Source organism: Melanotaenia boesemani, chromosome 4, assembly GCF_017639745.1.
Source record: "Melanotaenia boesemani isolate fMelBoe1 chromosome 4, fMelBoe1.pri, whole genome shotgun sequence".
In the NCBI taxonomy this organism is placed as follows: Eukaryota; Metazoa; Chordata; class Actinopteri; order Atheriniformes; family Melanotaeniidae; genus Melanotaenia; species Melanotaenia boesemani.
In genome coordinates, this window is record NC_055685.1 from 15,366,561 (window position 1) to 15,388,004 (window position 21,444).

At 37.5% G+C, this 21,444-nt stretch overlaps 3 protein-coding genes and 1 non-coding gene across 6 annotated transcripts; 3 read left to right on the forward strand and 1 right to left on the reverse strand.

Moving 5' to 3' along the window:
- The first annotated feature begins 1,053 nt into the window (after positions 1 to 1,053).
- On the forward strand, positions 1,054 to 4,193 carry scpp1 (secretory calcium-binding phosphoprotein 1). Of its 2 annotated transcripts, none has more exons than XM_041983521.1 (9): positions 1,054 to 1,330; positions 1,597 to 1,651; positions 1,870 to 1,914; positions 2,271 to 2,324; positions 2,416 to 2,442; positions 2,544 to 2,585; positions 2,911 to 2,952; positions 3,054 to 3,113; positions 3,216 to 4,193. In XM_041983521.1, exons 1-9 carry the CDS (start codon positions 1,323 to 1,325, stop codon positions 3,717 to 3,719), a joined length of 837 nt encoding a protein of 278 aa, XP_041839455.1. In that variant the 5' UTR covers positions 1,054 to 1,322; the 3' UTR covers positions 3,720 to 4,193. The 2 variants fall into 2 exon arrangements, with proteins under 2 accessions (XP_041839455.1, XP_041839453.1); XM_041983519.1 differs by having other exon boundaries at positions 1,057 to 1,330; positions 3,213 to 4,190.
- Positions 4,194 to 4,504: 311 nt separating this feature from the next.
- Positions 4,505 to 4,578, forward strand: trnai-aau. Its single transcript has one exon. It is a non-coding gene; the product is annotated as a tRNA-Ile (tRNA).
- A 782-nt stretch (positions 4,579 to 5,360) lies between these two features.
- On the reverse strand, positions 5,361 to 8,629 carry aptx (aprataxin). Of its 2 annotated transcripts, XM_041982859.1 has the most exons (7): positions 8,422 to 8,629; positions 8,094 to 8,140; positions 7,708 to 7,986; positions 7,532 to 7,591; positions 7,215 to 7,441; positions 5,967 to 6,070; positions 5,361 to 5,880 (listed from the first exon to the last, which is right to left on the reverse strand). In XM_041982859.1, the coding sequence occupies exons 1-7, from the start codon at positions 8,549 to 8,551 to the stop codon at positions 5,726 to 5,728; spliced, it is 1,002 nt and encodes a 333-aa protein (XP_041838793.1). In that variant the 5' UTR covers positions 8,552 to 8,629; the 3' UTR covers positions 5,361 to 5,725. The 2 variants fall into 2 exon arrangements, with proteins under 2 accessions (XP_041838793.1, XP_041838794.1); XM_041982860.1 differs by lacking the exon at positions 8,094 to 8,140 and having other exon boundaries at positions 7,708 to 7,869; positions 8,422 to 8,575.
- A 27-nt stretch (positions 8,630 to 8,656) lies between these two features.
- Positions 8,657 to 19,116, forward strand: dnaja1 (DnaJ heat shock protein family (Hsp40) member A1). The gene is made up of 9 exons (XM_041982858.1): positions 8,657 to 8,749; positions 9,841 to 9,993; positions 10,085 to 10,271; positions 11,662 to 11,766; positions 14,590 to 14,817; positions 14,918 to 15,032; positions 15,460 to 15,575; positions 17,095 to 17,195; positions 17,474 to 19,116. The coding sequence occupies exons 2-9, from the start codon at positions 9,862 to 9,864 to the stop codon at positions 17,705 to 17,707; spliced, it is 1,218 nt and encodes a 405-aa protein (XP_041838792.1). The 5' UTR covers positions 8,657 to 8,749; positions 9,841 to 9,861; the 3' UTR covers positions 17,708 to 19,116.
- Positions 19,117 to 21,444: the final 2,328 nt, after the last annotated feature.

A 21,444-nucleotide genomic window follows, 5' to 3' on the forward strand; every position in this document is an offset into this window, starting at 1 on the left:
ATTCTACCTTCATCTTCTCTCTTGTTGTCAGTTGTTTTTCCTTTTTTTTCCAGGACAGTATTAGATTAATTGTAAATCTAGTAATTCCACTGCATCAAGACATGACCTTAGTTTAGAGTGTGGGAATGGGTCATCAACAGGACAGAGAGGGAAACCCTGTGGACTCAAACTTCAGAGATGGACACTTGCCAAAATCAAGCAGATCCATGGCTCCACCTCTAACAAATAACCATTTGCATCAATAAATAAACAGCATCAGGGGCCTGGTTGAAAAACTTAATATAAAACTAAAACTTAAGTCACCTTGGGGTGAATGTGCAGACATTGTTGACTGTCTGTGTGCCATAACAAGCATCAATCATCCTAGCTTTACTCCTCCCAAGTGGTTTTAGCGGCTAGATGGGGACTGGTGAACATCCAGGCTAATTACAGGTTTATTTTGCTAAGTAAAAATCCAATGTGGGGTTAAACAAGGAATTCTGTACTTGTATTTTGGGTCTGACCATATAAGCACATCCAGGAAGCAATTATAAAGTGCAGGGAGGAAATATAGAAGTCTTTATTTAGGCTCTCTACTATACATGCCTTATTTCTAAGAATGAGTCATATGCACAATAACAAGTTTCACATTAAAGTAATTAAGATAAAATATGTTTTTTTAAAAACTGAATCAGTTTGGTGTCAGGGTGGGTAACGTCACCATAGCTATGATCCTGTAATCCTGCTGAGCATGCTAGGTTTCCTCATTTTTTATTAGAAATCAGATAAGTATTATGTAGCTCTTGCAATACATTTCCTGTAATTTACTATTACACAACACAAACTCCAACCAGAAAAGAAAGGAAAAACACCCATTTCACCGGAAACAAGCATGTGCTGTGCTGACCTGTCTCCCTCTTTTCCTCTCTGAGTGGGTGAGTTTGTTTTTTCAACAGGCCGCAAACCCTATGGTTTAGTAGGCTAAACTATATTTCTCTTAAGACTTGAGAGGGGGCGGAGGAAATTTATGTGAGACTGAATGAAACAGTGTGTGTGTATGCGTATGTCTGCAATCATCAGCGTCCCAGTGTGAGTGTGTTTTTTAGCTCACTTTCTGGGACAAATACACCTTCATGTGTCGTCAGGAGCGGGACATCCGGAAGGAAGTGATGCAATCATCTTAAATGAGGTTGCATATATGCTGTAGTCGTTTGAGCTGTGCAGCATATCTACACATTGTGCTTTCATTGCCTCGACAGCTTGGATTCTCCTGCTCGCTGATATAAACACTTTACTTTAGGATTACAGTGACTCTCTCCAACAAAAACCTCTGAATCTAACAGATGAAAAGGTAAGTAATTGATCATGCATTGATTGGTGTGATTCTTACCCTGTGTCTTTATCATGTGCTTTATCATGTTTGGGGTAATTTAAAGACTTTAAGTACAAGAGCAACATCAGTGTGTTCAGATGCACTTTATCTTTGCTCATGCAATACTCTTTACAGGCTCTTTGCACTTTTTTTAACACCTTTCCGTTGTTTATGTGTTTATGGTTTCACTACAAAGCTGAGTGAAGTGAACTGATCAGTTTGTGTTTTGCATGTTTCTTTTACAGGATGAAGGTTGTAATTATAACATTTTGCCTGATTGGATCCATTTTTACAAACCCAGTAAGTATGAAAGTCTTAAAAACTATACTTTTAACAAAAGTAAGACTATTTCTATGCAATTTTAATAATATTTTATCTTTAAGATGTTTAATAATTCAGTTGTTTTGAGTACTTAAAAAAAACTTAAAAAATGAATCCACATTTACTCTGTGCACATCATGGCTGCTTGACTAACTGGATGTAAAACTAATTTCTTTTACCAATTCTTCTTTGGACAGATTTTACACAATGTCTTGGTTTCAAGTGAACTGGACTCTAACTCGGTAAGTGCCAACATACTCTTCTCTCCAAACTGGATCACACTTGAGTCTTCAGAGAACAATAGAGCCTAACCATACAATAATTCACTTCAGAGGAAGTGAAAGTGCGTTCTTTTAACACAGTCAGCAAAAAAGACTTAAAAATAGGTGTGGTGCTGACCTCAAGACAATTCCCATTACAGCAACTATTGTTTATTACACTGGATGTCTGTCTGCAGCCATTTATCTACAAATGAATGTGATGGTAAAAATGTTTGTTGATGTTGCAGTTAGGGTGTAATTTAATTTACAACTGATTTACACTGTGTGCCTATTTTTTTTCTTTATTGTATTTATTTTGTTTTTATTTTTTTCTCCAGACTGAAAGTTTGTCCAATTCCCAGTCTTCTGAAAATAGCTCCTCAAAGCTTCAGGTACCAGATTTATCATAGATATGAGTAAACTATTATTTTCTGACATTTTACATCACTTTATGTTGATTTATTTGTTTTAATTGTGTTCCAGAGCTCTGAGGAAAGCATCTCAAATCAAGTAAGTTTTTAAAAGGGTTCTAAAAAAATAAAAATAAAAAAAAACATTGAGTGCACCAAATGTGAATTTTTAAAATTATTATTATTATTGTCATTTTACAGAGTTCAGAGTCTGAATCATTAGAATCCAGTTCAGAGGACAAGGTGGGTTGTAGTAGCAATTATTTTTACTGTATACTGTGTTCTTTACTCTTGTCAAATTCCTATATCAAGGATATTATTTCTGAATCCATAACTTTAATGTTAACAGTGCAAATTCCAATAATAAAAATAAAAACTCTGAAAAAGGAAAAAGACATTCTTACACTACAGAAGCCCAGAAGGCTTTATAAAACAAGATAATATAAAGATATCTGCATATAAGTGATCTTATAGTACCAGTACTTTTGTTGTATTCTATAGTGTATTTCACTACAGAAGAAATAAAGCCGTGCATTACTTTTAAAAGCTGCTTCTTTTCCCAAAATAGACCTCAGAAGAGAGTGACAGTCAGTCAGACGAGGATGATGGGGTAAGATGAATACAAATATTTCATATCTGTCTACATATAATGTACAGGCAGCATTACTGTTACTGTCTTCTTGGCTCGTAAGGTTTAATATTTATCCTCAGATGGACTCTTTGGCTGAAACCAGAGATAACAGCATGGGCAGTGAGGAGAATGTCCGAAAGGTGGGATAAACATTTGGACTCTCACTAAATTTTGAACTGTGAACGTTGAATAAAGCTGGATCGAGTTGAGTAACATCATTCCCCATCTGTTCTCTGCAGCAGAACTGGGTGAGGGTGTTTGCCAGTGTTGTCAAAGACCTGAGCGCAGAAGACAACATGAGCACAGAGGTTAAAGGTCAGGCAGACTACCTGGGCAACGAGCTGACTGAGAAACAGCCAACTCAGACTTCCACCAGCACCAAGACAGCTCAGAGTCATGCAAACCTGCCACAGCTGAACAACCCCACAGACAGCAGCAACACGGCCAGCGACAGTGCAGACACCAGTGATGTTACAAATGCCAACAGTGACAGCAGTGATAGCACCAGCAGCGAAAGCCAAGAGAGCAACGAGGCCAGCGACAGCAGTGAGGCCAGCAAAAGCACAGAGGACAGTAATGCCAGTGAAAGCACAGAGATGCAACAAGTCAGAGACTGTGTGAATGGTACCCAGAGCTGTGAAAGCGAAGAGTATTTTGTCCAGAGTATAGGAGACGATGCTCATTTCTCCGTGGACAATCTAATGGTGCCAGATGAGGATGACAGGGAGTTAAGACTGAGAAGATGATGGCATGCGCAAGCACAGCTTCACTTGTTCTTTGTGCGAACTAATAATTGATCAGCTTGAACAATTAATGATGACAGCTTTTGGCTGTAACTTCTGAATACTGATGTTGACATTACACTACCTGCAGCCAATTCTTATGTGTGAAAATTAATATGGTGATATAACCTAAACATTGCTTTGATATTTAGAAGTTTTAAATAATTAAATTTGAGGCTGGCATATTATTTAAGACATTTTACACCGTTATACATGTGCAGTATTGAAATGGCAGTAGAGGATCTCCTATTTATGCAAATTCAATAAATTTTGAAGAGAAATAGTCTACTACTACTAAGTCGCCTACTCATTGTGCTCAAAGTAAAAGCAGTGTAAGCTGAACATTAAGCTATATTTTGGCGGTCAGTGTGAAGATATTTATATGATACATTAGTCTGGAAGGTATGGTACACGTGAGGGGTGGGCACAAAAGCACCGGAAAGAGATGGGTCACATAGCAGACACCTGTCTAGTGTGTGTGAAGGTGGAAGGTGGGTCACGAAGGAAAATCTACACATAAGCGCGGGAAAGAGATGTCTACCAACAAAAGACATTGTTCGGTTATTTAGGTGGGTTTCACATATTTAAAAAAAAAAAAGAAGAAAGAAAGGGGGGGCTGCTTGCAGAGAAAGCTTGGGAACTACTGCCCAACTACCAGCGGGTAACTTCAACATAATTTAACACAATACCAATGTCGAGTCACAGAAAGGGTATACATCCTATGAAAATGGTGTTCCTTGTGTCGTTGTGGCCGGTTAGCTCAGTTGGTTAGAGCGTGGTGCTAATAACGCCAAGGTCGCGGGTTCGATCCCCGTACGGGCCATGTTAAATTTATATTATTTTTTCTTCTGAAATTTTATTTTACTCTACCACACATAATAATGACTTCTCATTACATAGTAACAATAAAAAAATTCTCATACATACAGTTTAAATCGTCACACTTTCTTCTCTACCATTTTCAGACTTGACGCCAGATGGCGACAAAGGTTCATGCTGCCACTGACACCTGTGCAACGCCATATCAAAATGTTATAGGCTTTGTTTTAGAAAGAAGAACGGAAAACGGTGTTGGGCATGTCAATGTATCACTGTCTACAATCATGAGGAGAACGGATCTATCACTTTTCAAAGAACAATCTGTAGGTAATGTGGGTGTCAAAAAGATTTTCATTTGATAAAATGTTTGACAGATTTTGACTCAGTAGAACTTAAGTCAAAACTTCTGTTTTTGTGCAAATTACAAACTACTGTCATAATTATCAATGCAATTAGTATTATCATGGGAAGTGTGGCAGAGGATGCGATCGCTGTTTTTAAAGCAGTTAGCCAAAATTCCTCAAATTTCGTGAAACTTGATTGACAGTTGGAGCATGGGTGCAGGTTCTTAAAACTAAGTACAGCCCTGGCTGATGATACACTTTTTCAGTGCTGATGTCTGACCGCTTTTTTATGAATGAGTTTAAATTTTCATAGTGACATTTCATAAGAACTCTAGATGCCTAAAACTTAAAACCATGTATACAAAAGCATTATTTATCCATTTCATTGATAAATAATGCTTGTCTTGCATATTCTTTTAAAATGATGAAAAGACATGCACAATTAGGCTTATAACAAACATTTATCTTTCAGTTTAAGTGAAAAAACAGTATATAATTCTTGGAAAACATTCAATATATAATGTAAACTTGGAACATGTGAAAATATACTAACAAAAATTAAATCTTTTGGATGACTCTTATAACAGCTCGTATCCACAGTGAATAATGTGCACCTGGACACCGACCTTCCTCTGAGTCATAAGAAAATGTGAAAAGTTGAAACACAACTGAAGCTTAAGACACATATCGTCGTCCGGTAAAATAATTATTACTGCTAAATGAAACTCAAGATTATACAAAAAAGACCAAAATGCTTATCAAAATCACGAAAATCCTAAACATAAGCAGTTGTTTCTGGTAACGTTTTTATCTGGGAAAGTGAGACTTCAGGTGCTCCTTCAGAGCAGGTATAGTGGGAAGCTCTTTCCGGCACACGTGGCAGTGGAGAGGCAGTTTCAACAACTCACTGGTGCCTTCTTTTACGGTGACCTTTCCATCTCTTTCAAGCATCTGAATGACATCTGTTGGAAGGAAAACCCAACACGTATGAGGCTGTAAACTATGTATTAAAATAAATTATTACAAAGAAAGCTGAATTTGCTCTTACCACAAGAATCCATAAAATAGTCTGTTGTAAAGGAATTCCAGTGCTTTTTGTTTTTTAAACAAGGAGAGTCAAAGTCTTGGCTGATCACATGGAGGTGAACATGACTTTAAGAAAGAGTAAACACAAGAATTATCTATCCATCTGTATCAAAACGGTGTTGAACATCTATTATCAATTCATGGTTAAAGTCTCATTTTGGGTTGTAAGTTCAGTCTGTTGGCATACACAATAGTATGTATGTATGTATGTATTTATTTGTTGTTTTTTTTAGTAGCGGTCCCTTGACTCCTGCGTGTCTTTGGTGGCTAGTGAGGAGAGTAATAATGAGCAGAATGGGAAAGGTTTCCCACCTAACCCTGATTAAGTTCATACCATTTGCCACTAGGTGGCAGTATAGTAAAAATTGTGTAACTATTCTAAACAAATCTTAAAATAGGCTCAGAAAGGTGCCAGAATATTTAAAAGTTTGAATTTTTTAAAGACTATATCAGTCTTGTAATGGACTGGACTGCATTAAAATACATCAAATTTAATGTGTACCCAGCAACATGAGGTCAACTTTGTTAAAACACATAAAAAAAGAAAAAAACTGGATGTAACATCTGGACTGAAGTTTTGTGGAATTAGAATAAACAAATCAGCGGGATGCATGCTTTTATGTTTTATGTAAAGCACCTTGAATTGTCTTTTACTTAAAACATGCTATTCAAATAAACTTGGTTGTGACAGAGTGAAATCTAGTGCAAGTATGAGACCACATTTGCTAATAGTTTGCAGCTCCTGCAAACGCTGTTTGTATCAGGGATTAAACAAGCGATGCATTAAGGTTAACATAAAGTTAACATATACATATTCAGTTATGCAGTGTTATTTATCAAGGTTTGTAATAGGCGTTTAAAAATGATTATGCCATCATGTCTTAAACAAAACAAAAAGAAATCTGCACGGAGCAGAAATTCTAAGGTGCAGGAAAGAACGTTTCTCTACTTGTGCTGACTTTCAGACAATTACAGATAATATTAACATAGCACACTGACAGTCCAGGTGAGTTAATTGTAATTTGATGGAGAAAGTCCATGTTCTACAGAGGCACCCATCTATGAGACCTAAAAACCAGACATGACTAACAGTATGAGGAGTTTTAAATACCCTGCAGGACTAAAACCTATAATGTTTTGGCTGGAACACAATGATTCAATCACACTGTAGAAAATATTTCTCCATAACATTTAAATGTTAATCACTTACCTCATACTTGGGATGGCATGGTAGCCTGTGCGGAAGCGTAGTGAGCTAGAATCTGGGCACTGCTGAACCATGTTGTCAGCAACTTGCTGCATGTGTTTGACCAGATCACAGTGCTCTTGACGTAAAGCCTTCAAACTTGGAATTGACTGCCATGGAAGGACTAGCCAGTGGTAGCGAGCTTTGGGGTATTTGTCTTTAATCACAACAACTTTATCATCCTTGTACACCTAAAAGAACATAAATAATGCTATTTAAAACTCAAACTGTTAATTACCACAGCAACTGGAAATCCCTAACCATTCTCATAAAATAACCACCTGCATCTTTGGGTCTTGCATTGAAATCTTCAAGCCTTGGCTCCAGTGTCCAAAACTTTCCTACAACAAAATGGCAGTTAACATACCAGGACCACAGATGGTTCATTCTTAATAATAATAAAAAAACACATTGAAAAATAAATACAACTTTTTATGTAGCTTTACTTTTTCCTTACATTTGTTTTTGTGGCTTCTCCATGGCTGACAGACAGAGGGTCCTTTTCCATCTGTTTTGCCACTTTTACACTCTGAACCTCTTTCAGGCTTCCACTGTCCTCTAAATTAGCCTCTCTTGGTCTTTTGGTGCCACTGTGGTTCCCACTTGGGTCCTCTTTGAACTGCACAGTATATGGATACAGCTGATTGACAATATAAAGCTTTTGTCCAGGCTTTATTTTGACCTCATTGCCTTTGCTCACCACCACAGAGTCTACAGAGGTGGGGTTTAGGCCGAGCTATAAAGATAAAGAGACAGTTGTTTCACTTTGTTACACACACACACACATATATATATATACATATATATATATATATATATATATATATACTTTCTGCATCTTACCTGTTTAACTTTGACATAACCTTTGTTGCACTCAGCTTTCAGTTCAACTGGTTGGGAAGTAATATTTGAAGAGGTTAAAGTTTGCTTTGACAAAATGTGATTTTACAAAAATTTATTTAAATTCTGTATGCGACTTCTATCTCTCATCTTACTTTAGCTGACATTGTCAAATAGAAGTATATTTTATCACCATGACATATTGATTAAAAAAAAACAAAAAGAAATCCTCTCTCTATCAACTAGTAGAGTTGAGAGCAGCCATTATTCCCAAAGAAGTACAAGTAGAAAACAACTAGTGGAGTAGCGAATTTAAGTTTCGTTTTGTTACCTTGCTGTCGAGAGCACTTTTTGTCTTTGATGGTCGTTTCGGGGCCCCTACCCAGGACAACTGTCTGTGAATGAGGCAGTTGAATGGGCTTATGATGACCCTCCTCACTAATGAGCCAGCAAGTTGGCATTTTATCATTTTTTGTTGTGCTTCTACATGCGCTAGACAGAACTGCCGTCTCGTCGCAGAGGAATGGCGTAACAGGAAAAGGATGGGGAGGGGGGGGAGGGGCCGTATTTTTTGCATGGCTAAGGTGGGTAAGAAGATTCCAGAAGAGTCGCTGTGAACTGAAGCCGTGGGAAGGTGTTAAACGTTGTCTTCATATAAGGTTGGACTGAAATAATTATTAGTATATGTTGTGCGCAAACCAATATCACATCTGTTTTGTCGGCCAAAGGCTGGTGAAAACAACCCAGCTAGTATTTTAGCATTAGCCGATAGCTAAATTAGCTATCTAAGGCCTGATCAGTCCCAGTTTAATTTCTCACTCTCACGTTCGGGTAGTAGAGTTAACTTTATCCTTAGGGGTTATGGTGAAGTTAATTAACATTAAAAGTTTAAAAAGCCCAGGAGAGTCGTTGAAAATCACAAGGGGCTTTCTGCGCCCCGGAGAATCCTAATGATCAAAATATGAAAAGGAGGATTTAAAAGCAGTTTCAACTAGTTCACTTAGTGCAACCTATGCTTTCGAATCAAAACAAAAATGGCAACCACTGGCAACCCTAGATATGAAGTAATTGCTTCAGAGAAAACAAGTCAAATTCTAACGTTTGTATGTTTGTTTTTTAATGAGGCGGACTTGTTGCTTTAAGTCATCCCCATTGGAGCTAACTGTCCATGTTTAACTTTTTTATGATGCACAAGCTGAGGTTATATCATCTGTAGAGTGAAGCAGATGTACGTGGACCATGTGTACACACTTCGTGTTACTTCCCTTAACGTGTTATATTAATCCTGACAAAAATAAGTGTGGCTTTGATAACGAGCATTATTATACTCTCTGTAGTTTCCCAACAGCTGAAAACAATCGAAAAATTAAAATACCGTTTTCAGTGGGTTGCCTGTACAAGTATTTATCCTTATACTGCTAGAGTTAAGACCACCAGATAGAAGACATTATTTTCACCTCATACAAGATTATTTATTTCTTTATATATTTAAATATTGTAGTATTTCCTTTTGCATACAGTCTTATTTAGAAATTATTCATTTTACCTTTAGAAAATGTTTTCTTTCAGCACAGTAACATTTTGTAGAAACTTGGTTTTCCATAAAAGTCTTACCGTGTGGCTTATCTGCACCTATAAACCAATTGTTTATTGGTAAGAATTTCAGTATTTCATTTTACAGGTCTTTAGTAGCTAAATCAGAACTGAGCTAAACATAGGTGATCTTTTCTTTTTTCTTGTATTTCCTTAGGTTTATTCATTATAAACAAAGATGGTCAAGGAAACAGGTTTTTATGACACACTGGGTGTTAAACCAAATGCAACCCCTGATGAGCTGAAAAAGGCCTATCGTAAACTAGCCTTGAAATATCACCCTGACAAAAATCCAACAGAAGGAGAGAAGGTAAGTGCCTTGTTAGTTACTCCAGTTAATAGCCAAGAGATCTCTTTTTACCTCTCTTTGATTAAATATATTTTTTCTCTTTTCTCTGAAGTTCAAGCAGATCTCACAAGCATATGAGGTGTTGTCAGATGCCAAGAAAAGAGAACTCTATGACCGTGGGGGTGAAAAGGCTATAAAGGAAGGAGGAACTGGTGGCGGTGGTGGCAGTTTTGCATCGCCCATGGATATCTTTGATTTATTTTTCGGTGGAGGCAGCCGTATGCACAGAGAGCGAAAAGGTGAGCTTAAATGCACTTTTGATGATGTAGTGCTGAATTTCTGACTCAAAAGTTTTAATTTCTCCAAGTGGCTTTTTTTTAAAGGGTACAAAAAATGAACTTTCCTATATTATATATTTTAATTAAGCCAGCTTATTATTTTTTTTCCTTCTGAGCTATCATAGCATATATACACTGAGCTGTATGGGAAGGAATGGGAGATCTGAAAATCTTTTCACCTTGGTTGAATTTTAGTGGTTTGCTGTGCAAGACACAGTGACATTAAGCAGCTTTGGTTGCAAGTATGCTCATTAAATGCCGCTCTAAACAGCATTGGCTGTGAAACCTCTTTAAAAATGGTCTGCTCTGGTGTCAGTGGCTACTATATTAAAATGAAGGTACAACTCAGTGGAGGACGTTAGACGGTGTACCTGCTGAGTTTCAAATAAAAATAAAGTTATGACAAATGTTATTTTGCATTTCTTCGAGTAGATTGCACAAAATATTGCACACTGTAAATTTGACATATAATTTTAATTTATGATAAGGAAGTCAAAGTATCCTCCAAATCCTCAAGTCTACACAAACTTGACAACAGTATAATGACGGTATGGCTTGTTGTAAGGAAATTATGCTGCGGTATGTACAACTTCTGCCACAAGAGGGCAGCTCTGATACAGGCAAGTGGCAGAGCCATGTGCAGAACATGTAAACATATAGGTGGATGAAGATGGTGACTACCAGGGATAAACCATCAGTGAAAGGGTTCGCTCAACATGTGAATATATTTGGCCAAATATTTAGCTAAATATTCGAGTTTCAGTGAGCGTTAATGGTAGAAATCCAAGAAGGCAACAGCGTGTCACTAGAGTAAGGACAGGTTTATGTTTACCCAAGTGTGGCATTTCCTCATCTCACAGTAAACATTATAGTTCCCCAGCAGCCAGTCTCCAAATGTTTGCAATTGGGGTCTTGACTGCAGACAGGCCAATCCAGTGCCCAAACTTTTACTACAACAGCCACACAGCTTTAATGGATGCAGTGTAAAGTTTAGCTTTATCTTGTTGAAATATGTAAGATATTTACTCAAAAGGCGTAAAATGGTTGGAGCATGTGTCCTAAAAAACGTATATAGCTTTTACCATTGATGGTGCCTTTTTGTGTGCACGTTGCTAATTCTGGAGGAACGACTTAACCAACATTTTTACATAGATAATAAATAACTTTCACAGTGTCTCACTACAGTGTCTATTACAGTGTCTTATCGATTGTGACAACGACTTTGCCGTCAGAATGATAGTAAGCTATTAATGTAATGGTATGAAGAAATAGATGTTCCAGTCTTTATGCTGGAATCAGTATTTATCAAATCTGTGTATGTTTGACTGTACAATGTTTTGTTCCAATGCAGGAAAGAATATTGTTCATCAGATTACGGTGACGTTGGAGGATCTTTATAATGGAGTAACGAGAAAACTTGCTTTACAGAAGAACTGCATTTGTGAGAGATGTGAAGGTGCGTGTGTTTTATCATGTTTTGGTTTTACATGAACTGCAGCCCTACAATTTCCAAGCCACGTTTTAGAGGAAATGCTTATTTTTTAAATGTCACCCTGGACTTGTGGAGTTTTCTTTAGAAATAAAATCTAGACTTGAGTTGCACGCATTGTCCAGTGTTCATGTACTAAAACTAAACCCAAACCAAACTTGTTCAGTATTCTAGACGGGCCTTTCAGCAGATGCAAGCAAACCAGAAAAGGGTTCTTTGTCCAAAAACAAAGCAAAATAGTCAGGAAAAAACATTGCCTGTCATCAGGTCATCAAATTGAAGTGCTTTTTCATCTTCTGGATTGGAATAATGGCAGTGTTTCTAGAAATATGTAGATGTAAATAGACCCTATATGAAACTGCTAAAAGTGTTAGTTACAGCTTGTGCTAGCTGTATTTGTTGTGTCCAATGTGTTTGGCTCCTGCAGAGGAGCATTCATACAGTTCCATCTAAAAATTGCCATTTTTTCAGATGTCACTATAAACCTTTTTGCTTTCTAAACAGGCAGACTGTAATCATGTTCGTGTGAACTAATGACCACATTTCAGCTACAGCTTAGCTTGTGTGTCACCCGGCCGGTGGACATTAACTTTTGTTTCCACCACCTCAGAAGCATAACACGATTTTGAGAGATCCCGAAAGCTAGAACATTTTTAGGAATCTATTCGACAGTAGACTTCAAAACACACACAGGACTTATCTCAGTAGAAATCTGAGGCCACCTCCTGCACTGCCGTGCTCTACAAAGCCTGTATGCACTAGTGCTGCGGGTTAACTGGGTTTAATAAGTGTAGATAATATGACTCACCAGCCATCTGAGCCCGTCTCACATTGTACTGTGCAAATAAGAGTTTTCATGAGAAGAGTTTAAAAACGTGATTGGATTTCATTATTACCTCATCAGCCTTTCCAGATGATGGAAAGGAAAAATGCTTTTCTTCATATCTTTGTTCTATCCTCTGATCTGCTTGTAAATTCTCTTCCTCTTATGTTTTCATTACTGTGACAAACGTTATCACCCACTCATACACCTCAAACTGAATTTGACAGGAGCAAGTAGGCTGAGTCCAGCTGTCAGCTGAGAATTGTTGATCTATAAGAGATGTTAAAAAACAAAAAGACTGAAATACTCCAGGTATTTCAAGCAATGGCTAAATCTACTACTAAATAGGCTGGATAAATATTAAAGAACTTAAAGCAACAGAAAAACAGTTGACAGGCCATTTAAAGTATAAACAGTTTATTGTACGGTAATCAATAGTTAGTCGGTTAGATTAGTAGCTGAAATTGCTTTTTTCCACAGCACGTGTTCCTGTTTTATCAAATCAATGTAAATACTGGCTGTTAAAATATATAAAAGAAAACCAAAAATATGTAAATTAGTTCATTATAAAACAATGTGACATCGCTCTTTTTTTGTTGACAAAAGGGCTCCTTTTTTTTGTTGCTAGCAAGATTGTTATGGTTCATCTTGAGACGATTAGTGTTTTTTAATTTTTGATCACAGCTAATCTTGATAGTTGTTACGTTCTTGGAAGCAAGTATTGGCTCTAAAGACTCGTCAAGAGATAACAATTCCAAGAAAGTTTAATACAAAAATAAACATTTAAAAAGTTTTAAAAGAAGGGAAGATGGAAGCCCCAGCCAAAACAAATTGCAAGAGTAAGTAAATGTTTATTTATATAGCATCTTTCAAGATAAAAATCACAAAGAGCTTAACAATAAAACAGAACACGAAGTCTCACAAGACCAGCTACAGACCAGCCCTGCAATGTACTGTTGGATTTGGGTTCTCCTCAAACCCATAAACTTACCAAACAAAACCAAAAACCAGACAGCCAGTAAATCCCATCTTAAGTTATGGCCAACAACAAAGAAAAAGCCAAGAAAGTAACAAAGTCTGTCTGGAGCTGCCAGCAGAGAGCCCAGGATGCTGCCGCCTCTGGCTTTAACGTTTGCATAGACATGTGAGAGTGCTTCCAGTCAGTCGCCTGAAAAAAGAGAGAAGAAAAGATTAATTAATTAGAAAAGAAAATTCACGACATTGCCATCTTTTCAGTGTATCTGTCAGATTACAGAGCAACTTGTATGTGTTGCTTTTTAGGCTGAAAGCAGGTCTAAGTCCTTGACTCAAATCCTGGAGGCTTTAAAAGAAAGTTTAGTGAAAGGTCATTTTTAGCCAATCTTTAACTTGTAGATACAGTCCGAGTTCACATTTTGGGGTTGTTTTTTCCATTTGACTTGCCCATGAAGCCACTGGAATGAGATGAGGCATATATTTAAACTACAAAACTTTAATCTTTCTGACAGTGCAAGCTGCTTATCTGCAAACAGTTGTACATCCATCACCACGGCAGTCATAGTGTTTGTCACTTAGGAAGTTGCATGCAGAGTATAGAATCACCCCATCACAGAATGATTCATTTTCTTTCATTGCAGAGTTTAAAAGCTGTGGTTTTGGAGACAAATCTGTTGCTTTATATGCTCACTTCAGCAAAAAGGGGGATATTTTTGTTTGGTACTGTGCTATTTTGTCTTTTATAGAATAACTAAGTCACATGAGTATCACACAGTGATGACTCAACTTTTGTTAGATTCCAGAAAATCCCCTGTGTACAGTTACGGAAATGTTTGCACTTGCAGCATTTTATTGGGTGAAAAAATAAGATATACCAACAATAACTTTATAAGGTGCAATATCCCTCCGTTTACCACCGCTGTCATCTTAGGAGAACCATGAAATTAATCTTTAACTTTGCCATCACTGACAGTATGTTTCCCCTTTTTCAGGTCGTGGGAGTCGGAAAGGAGCTGGACAGATGTGCATGTCTTGCCATGGCACAGGAATGCAGGTCCGTGTACACCAGTTACTACCAGGTATGGTACAGCAAGTGTCCACAGTATGCCACAGCTGCCAGGGACAAGGACAGAGAATCAGCCAGAAGGACCGTTGCAAAGGGTGTGGAGGCCGGAAGATTCTGCGGCAGAAGAAGATCCTGGAGGTCCATGTTGACAAAGGTGAGAGAAAAGTTATCATACATCCAGCTGCATCTGACTGCGGGTTGATGTGCAAAAACAAATTATGCACATTTAAGATTTAATGACTTGATTGTCACAGGAATGAAGGACGGTCAGAAGATTGTTTTCCATGGTGAGGGAGACCAAGAGCCAGGACTTGAACCAGGTGATATCATCGTTGTCCTGGACCAGCGTGAACATTCACTTTTCACCAGGTAAGGAAATATTTTGCTATCAAGTTATCTTTGTTGCTAATATCACCTGTACTGGTAGATTGTAGTTGTAGTATGACTTTAACTCAAAGGAAAGACATGCAAGCAACAAACTCTGTATCTGAGCAATTTATCAGCTGTTATTGAATGCACAAGTGGAAAAGTAGAACAACCAAAGTAGTAATCAGCAACGTTCTTGATTAAATTTACACCAGACTAAATACATTTTAATTAAATCAGCACTGCAGACCTATTTAAAAATGTGCAGAATATCTAAAATGTAGATATACTGCACATTTTTAAATATGCAGTATATCTAAAATGTGCAGTATATCGTCATTTTATGCTCTATTTAAAAAATGTGCGGTATGTCTAAAATATAGAAATGCCATTGATTTTTGGGCAACTTGTTTTCTGCTGTTGTCACCAGGAAAGGAGAGGACCTGATCATGTCCATGGAGTTGCAGCTTGTTGAAGCTTTGTGTGGTTTCAAGAGGCCTGTTCAGACGCTGGACAACAGAACTCTGCTTGTCACGTCTCATCCAGGTAAACCCGATCAGTAAAAAATGCACAGCTGCTGAATGCTCAGTGGTGATCTTATTTAATGCCTGAAAATGAAACAGAATTGTATTTATGATAAATGTTGCATGTTTATCCTCGGTTAGAAGCTGTTTCTGTTTTCCATTTTAGGTAGCACCGTGTAACTGATATTATCTGATACTTTTTTTGGTACTCGCACTGGTGAGGGTCCAAGTGAGCCAAGCTGACATTACTCAAAGAGTTGATTGGTCAGAGAATCATCACGTGTGGCGTTAAACAACCCCACCCTTCCTGGTTACATGAAGTCATTTGAAAGTCTGGCACACAATTTATAACATAAATCATGGATATTTGCATACACCGATACTTTGAGCAAGACTAATAAATACATGCTTAGGTATAAATTATTACATATCAAATAAATCGGAGCTGTTGCTTTGCAGCATTCAGTTGTTATCACTTCCAGTAGATATTCAAACTTCTGAACTAAAAGCCCTTCACAAACATATTCAGTGCAATATCCAATGTTTACTCCTGTATACTCCTCACTTGTAAATTGCTTTGGAGGAAGAAATCTGCCCCACAGCAAAGTTGTCTTTTCTGTGTTGCTACAGCTACACACAGACTGTGCTGATTAACAGCTGATCCACCCACAGTCGGGTGATACGGTATGGAATGGAAAACGGAGCAGGGAAAAGCCGTGCAGAGTTGTAACGTACTGTAAAACATGACGCAAAAACACCAAAGTACAAATCCTTCTGCCTTAAAGTGAAATCGTATTTGCATCAGTAAATCAGGTTTTAATGAGTCTTCATGGCTGTAATCCTACAGACACTGGTTTGAACTTTCCGGTGGATGTCGGCACTCATCTATAGCATCAATTTGTGCTTCGCTTGACAGATGTGCATTACTTTACATATCGTATTGCAACCTGTTGAGGTGTGTAAATATTTTTAGGGACTCCACTAGCAATTATTTAGAAGTAAAATATGACACAGGAGGACAGGCGAAGAATGGGATCTCGTGCAGCAAGGGCGTAGAGCCAGACCTTACTCATGAAGTGGATTGAGTCAGTAAAATCTAACTCTTGCTGTAATGGGTGTTTGCAAATTTCTGTATCTTCTGTAAGATTTGAGCCACGTTTTATGAGTGGGCTTTGTTGTGCTCCACTTACAGACTATATGCAAATAATATGATGTATTAGATTTTTCAAAATATTTTAAAGAAATCCTTAATATAGACACTTTTATTTGGTATGAGTAGTTGAATTTGTTTCCTGTAATCAATGCATTGCTTTGTTTTGCTTCTGTTTTCATGTTTCATGCTGTGGCTTTTTATTTACAATACAGACTCATTCTTTCTCAGTTAAATTAAAAATGCAAAAAAATGGGTGGCAACCTCACTTGAGTTCTAGTGTATTCTTCTAATGTTATCAGGAATTCTGAATTCAGAGAAACTCCCAAGACGTTTGTCAGTGACTCGTCACTCCCCACCCCACACAATGTTCTTTTATTTTTATCCACAGGGGAACTAGTAAAGCCAGGAGACACCAAATGTGTTATGAATGAAGGGATGCCCATGTATCGCAGGCCGTTTGAGAAGGGACGTCTGATTATCCACTTTACGGTATGAAGTCCTGTGAAAACTTGTCTGTTTTTGTCTGTTCACACTTAAATCAGAAAAGTACCTGCCACAAAATGTTTATCTTTTCTTTTACACACACGCTGGTGAATTTTTACCTTTACTTCTGCCTTAATCTCACGGTTTTTTACCTGTTACCTGTTATCATCCGAAAAATACAAGCAAAAAAAAAAGAGGCACTTATACTTATATGGTAATATTTTAGTGTTGGACCGTCTGTATACAAAGTTCTGGTATAAAATTTATTACGTTGCGTCCATTAGGTTGTGTTTCCGCCAGCTAATTTTCTCCCCAAGAACAAGCTGAAGGAGCTGGAGCGCTACCTCCCAGCAAAGAGGGATGCGGAGCAGCCAGACAGTATGGATGAGGACCTCTACATCTATGCTGACTTGGAGGACTGTGACTTGGAAAGCAGAAGACGACAGAGACATCAGTACTACTATGTGGATGAAGACGACTATGCCAGCACCGGCGGCGTTCGGTGCCAGACATCCTAAATAAAAGCTGGCCTCTGCCTATTCCAAAACCTTAATTTCTGATGCAAAAGCACCTTTTTCTTTTTGGAAGTTTGTGCACTCTGTTGCTTTAGTTCAAATTTTCTCTCAAGCTGAATTGTAAAACTGTGTACCAATTCCCTACTGATTTATTGTAATATTTTTGAGGGGATGCAGCAGCGTTGAGAGGTCAGAGCTTGATCGCCTCTGGGACCACATTATTACCTTCTTTCCAATCACACTGTGATTAACTACGAGGGCTGGCATCACAGAGGCTTGTGAGGAAAGAAAAACTTGTCAGATGTCCTGCTTTCAATGCATTTACACTAAAACTGATGCCAATACTGATATAAAAATAACCTTATTTTAAATAATTTTACTTAATACAGTAGGTGGTTGTGAACCACTAGTTGATCTGTTGTGTTTAATGTCCCAAAGTTTTGGTGGAGGGGAATGTGCTTTGAAACTTGAGTTAAAACATTTATGCTGGCTTACCCTCTCAAGGGCTATATTTTTTTTTTTTTTGTCGTTTCTAAACAATCTTAAATGTGACGGGAAGATGTGAGTCTGGAGAAAAACTGATATATGCAGGGAAGCATTTAGGTTCAAGCCACTTAATTATGGATCTTTCAAACTAATATTTAAAGTTTAGCATTGCAACAATTTCTGAGCGGAGGTCAGATGTCTGAGGTGTCATGTCAAGTAATAAAAATGTTTTTTGTATATATAATAATGTCCTTTTTTAAAAAGACTTGCAGGTGTTTTACAAGCCCCAAATGCCTTGATGGCTCTTTTCTGTACATCCTGGACAATTTGAAGGTGAATGCTGCTGTTATGTTGCATGATGTCATTACATCTGTAAAGACACCACAAGGTTATAAGGTGCCAACTTGTACCCATGTTGTGTAACCCAGAGTAGGTAATGTTTGGGATTGTTTATAAAAGTTTTTACAGGCTTAATGTTCTTAAAATTAGAGAATTAAATGATTCTGTTTATGTCTTACAACACCTAAATCTGTAGCCTAAATGATAAGTCAGAGTGAGTTGCTGATGTTGGCACACAAGCTATTAATCGTTTTTAACTTTGTTTTCCATGCCAAATGCATCGTGGGAGGTTATGGAAAGACTTAAAATTGGCAATGCTGATTTCTCATTGAAGTGTCTGCCTATTTCAAAGCCTTATCATAACTTAAAATAACATCGCAGTACATTTTGTTTGTTTTGTTTTGTTTTTTTTTCAGTGATTATTGCCATGGATATTGTTAGAGAAATCAACACTTTGAGTCCTTAAATGTCAGGAGAATTAAGCTGAAATAACTGTTCTCAAGGTTTTTATTTTCTTGATCCATGTTTGGACCAATTATGTTTGTGGTCATGTTTTCTTAATAAACGTAATTTCAGAGTGTTTCTAATTTGATATGAGATCATTCCTGAGTTTTATCCCCCCCTTCCCTAACAAAGACAACCACTAATAATAACCCTTTTGAGTAGAGTTGTTGTATCAAATCAGTGTTTGTTATGGTTTTACTTGCATTTAATAGAAGTTTAAAGTTCAAAGCTGCAGCACCACTTTTTCCTGAATACTCAGTATGAACATGAACTAGCAAAGTAATGTTGCTTAAAGTTGTTAAGGTTTGTTTTTGCAGCCTCAGGACCTAGACATCTTAGTCTACCATAAACTCTGTATACCAATATATTTTTGAGTCAAGGGTGAGGCCATCTGTGTTACAGCTAAACTTTGTTGAAACTGGGTCATGCAACAGGATGATCCCTAACAGCAGCAAATCTATGGTAGAATGAGTGAAAAAGAAACTAATCAAAGTATTGCAATGACCCAAAGACCTCTACCCAATAGAAATGCTGTGGTGAAACATTTAAGGGAGCTGTGTAAAAATGAATGCATGCTAGCCTCAATTTTTACATTTTATTCGTTTTACACGGTCAGGGACCTCAGTAGCGTGTGAGATCCATACACATCCACAAAAGCTTGACACTGCCTCCTCATGCAGGTCAACAACCTGGTCACATTTTGCTGTGGGATGGTATCCCATTCCTCAGCCAGGAGTTCTTGAAGGTCAAATAACATCACTTCGTACATGAAAACCAATTTTTTGTATAACTAAATTATTATCTCAGAAAATTAGAATATTACATGAAATTTAAAAGAAAAAAAGAGTATAGTCATGCATATGAACTCAGTACTTGGTTTGAGCCTCTGTTGCATGAATTACTACCTCAATGCAGTGTAGCATGGATGTTATCATCATGTGGCTGTGCTGGGATGTAATGGGAGACCAGGATGCTTCAATAGCGGCCCTCAACTCTTCTGCATTGTTCGGTTTCATGTGTCTCATCTTTCTCTTGGCAATGTCTTATAGATTTTCTACGGTGTTCAGGTCAGGAGAGTTTGCTGGCCAGTCAAGTACAGTAATCCCTTGGTCATTGAACCAGGTTTTGGTTCTTTTGGCAGCCAAGTCTTGCTGGAAAATAAAGTCAGCATCTCCAAAAAGCTTTTCTGCAATAAGGAATCATATAGTGCTCTAAAACCTAAAGGTAGACGGCTGCTTTGACTCTGGACTTAAAGCACGGTGGACACACACTGGCAAATGACATGGCTCCCAAATCAACACAGACTGTGGAGACTTCACACTGCACTTCAAGTGTCTTTGATTGTTGCCTCTCCATTCTTCCTCCAGACTATGGACCTTGATTTCCAAATGAGATGAAAAATTAGCTCTCACCATAAAAGAATACTTTGGACCACAGCTCAACAGACCAATTCATTTTTTCTTTAGCCCAGGTAAGACGCTTCTGACATTGTTTTTTGTTCAGGAGCAGCTTGACAAGAGGAATATGACATGTGAAGCCCATGTCCAGGATCCATCTGTGTGTGGTGGCCCTCGAAGCACTAACTCCAGCCTCAGTCCACTCCTTATGAAGCTTCCCCACATTTTTGAATGTCCTTTCCTGATGATCCTCTCCAGGCTGCGGTCATTCCTGCTGGTTTTGCACTTTTTTGTTCCACACTTTTCCCTTCCACTTAACTTTTTATTGGTGTGCTTTAACATGGCCCTTTGAGAGCATCCAACTTCTTTTGCAATTACCTTTTAAAGCTTTCCCTCCTTGTGGAGGGTGTCAATGATGGTTTTCTGCACAACTGTCAGGTCAGCAACCTTCCCCATGATTATGAATTCTACTGAAATAGACCGAAAGACTGTTTAAATGCTCAGGAGTTCTTTGCAGGTGTTTTGGATTAATTAGCTGATTAGAGTGAGACATTTAGAGGGTACAACGTTGAACCTTTTCACACTATTCTAATTTTCTGAGATTTTGATCTTGATGGGTTTTCATAAGCTGTAAGCCATAATGATCAAAATTATAAAATAAATAAATAAATGCTTAAAATATCTCACACTGCATATAATGAGTCTATATATTAGTTTACATTTTTAAGTTGAATTACTGACATAAATTAAGTTTTGCACGATATTCTAATTTATTTTAGTTTCACCTGTACTTCATTATAAGGTTAATTAATCAGACTTTCCAAGGATTTATAATATGACACCAACTGGTATTATTAAAGGGGAAAAATAATCGATCAAACAATTAATACCTTATTTTTTAGCTAAATTTACTTATTTTTTGTCAAAATGTTTTTTTTATATTCTCTATAAAAACCTAAAACTAAACAGAACAAATCTGATATTGAAATTAACTTAAAATGTTTCACAAATATT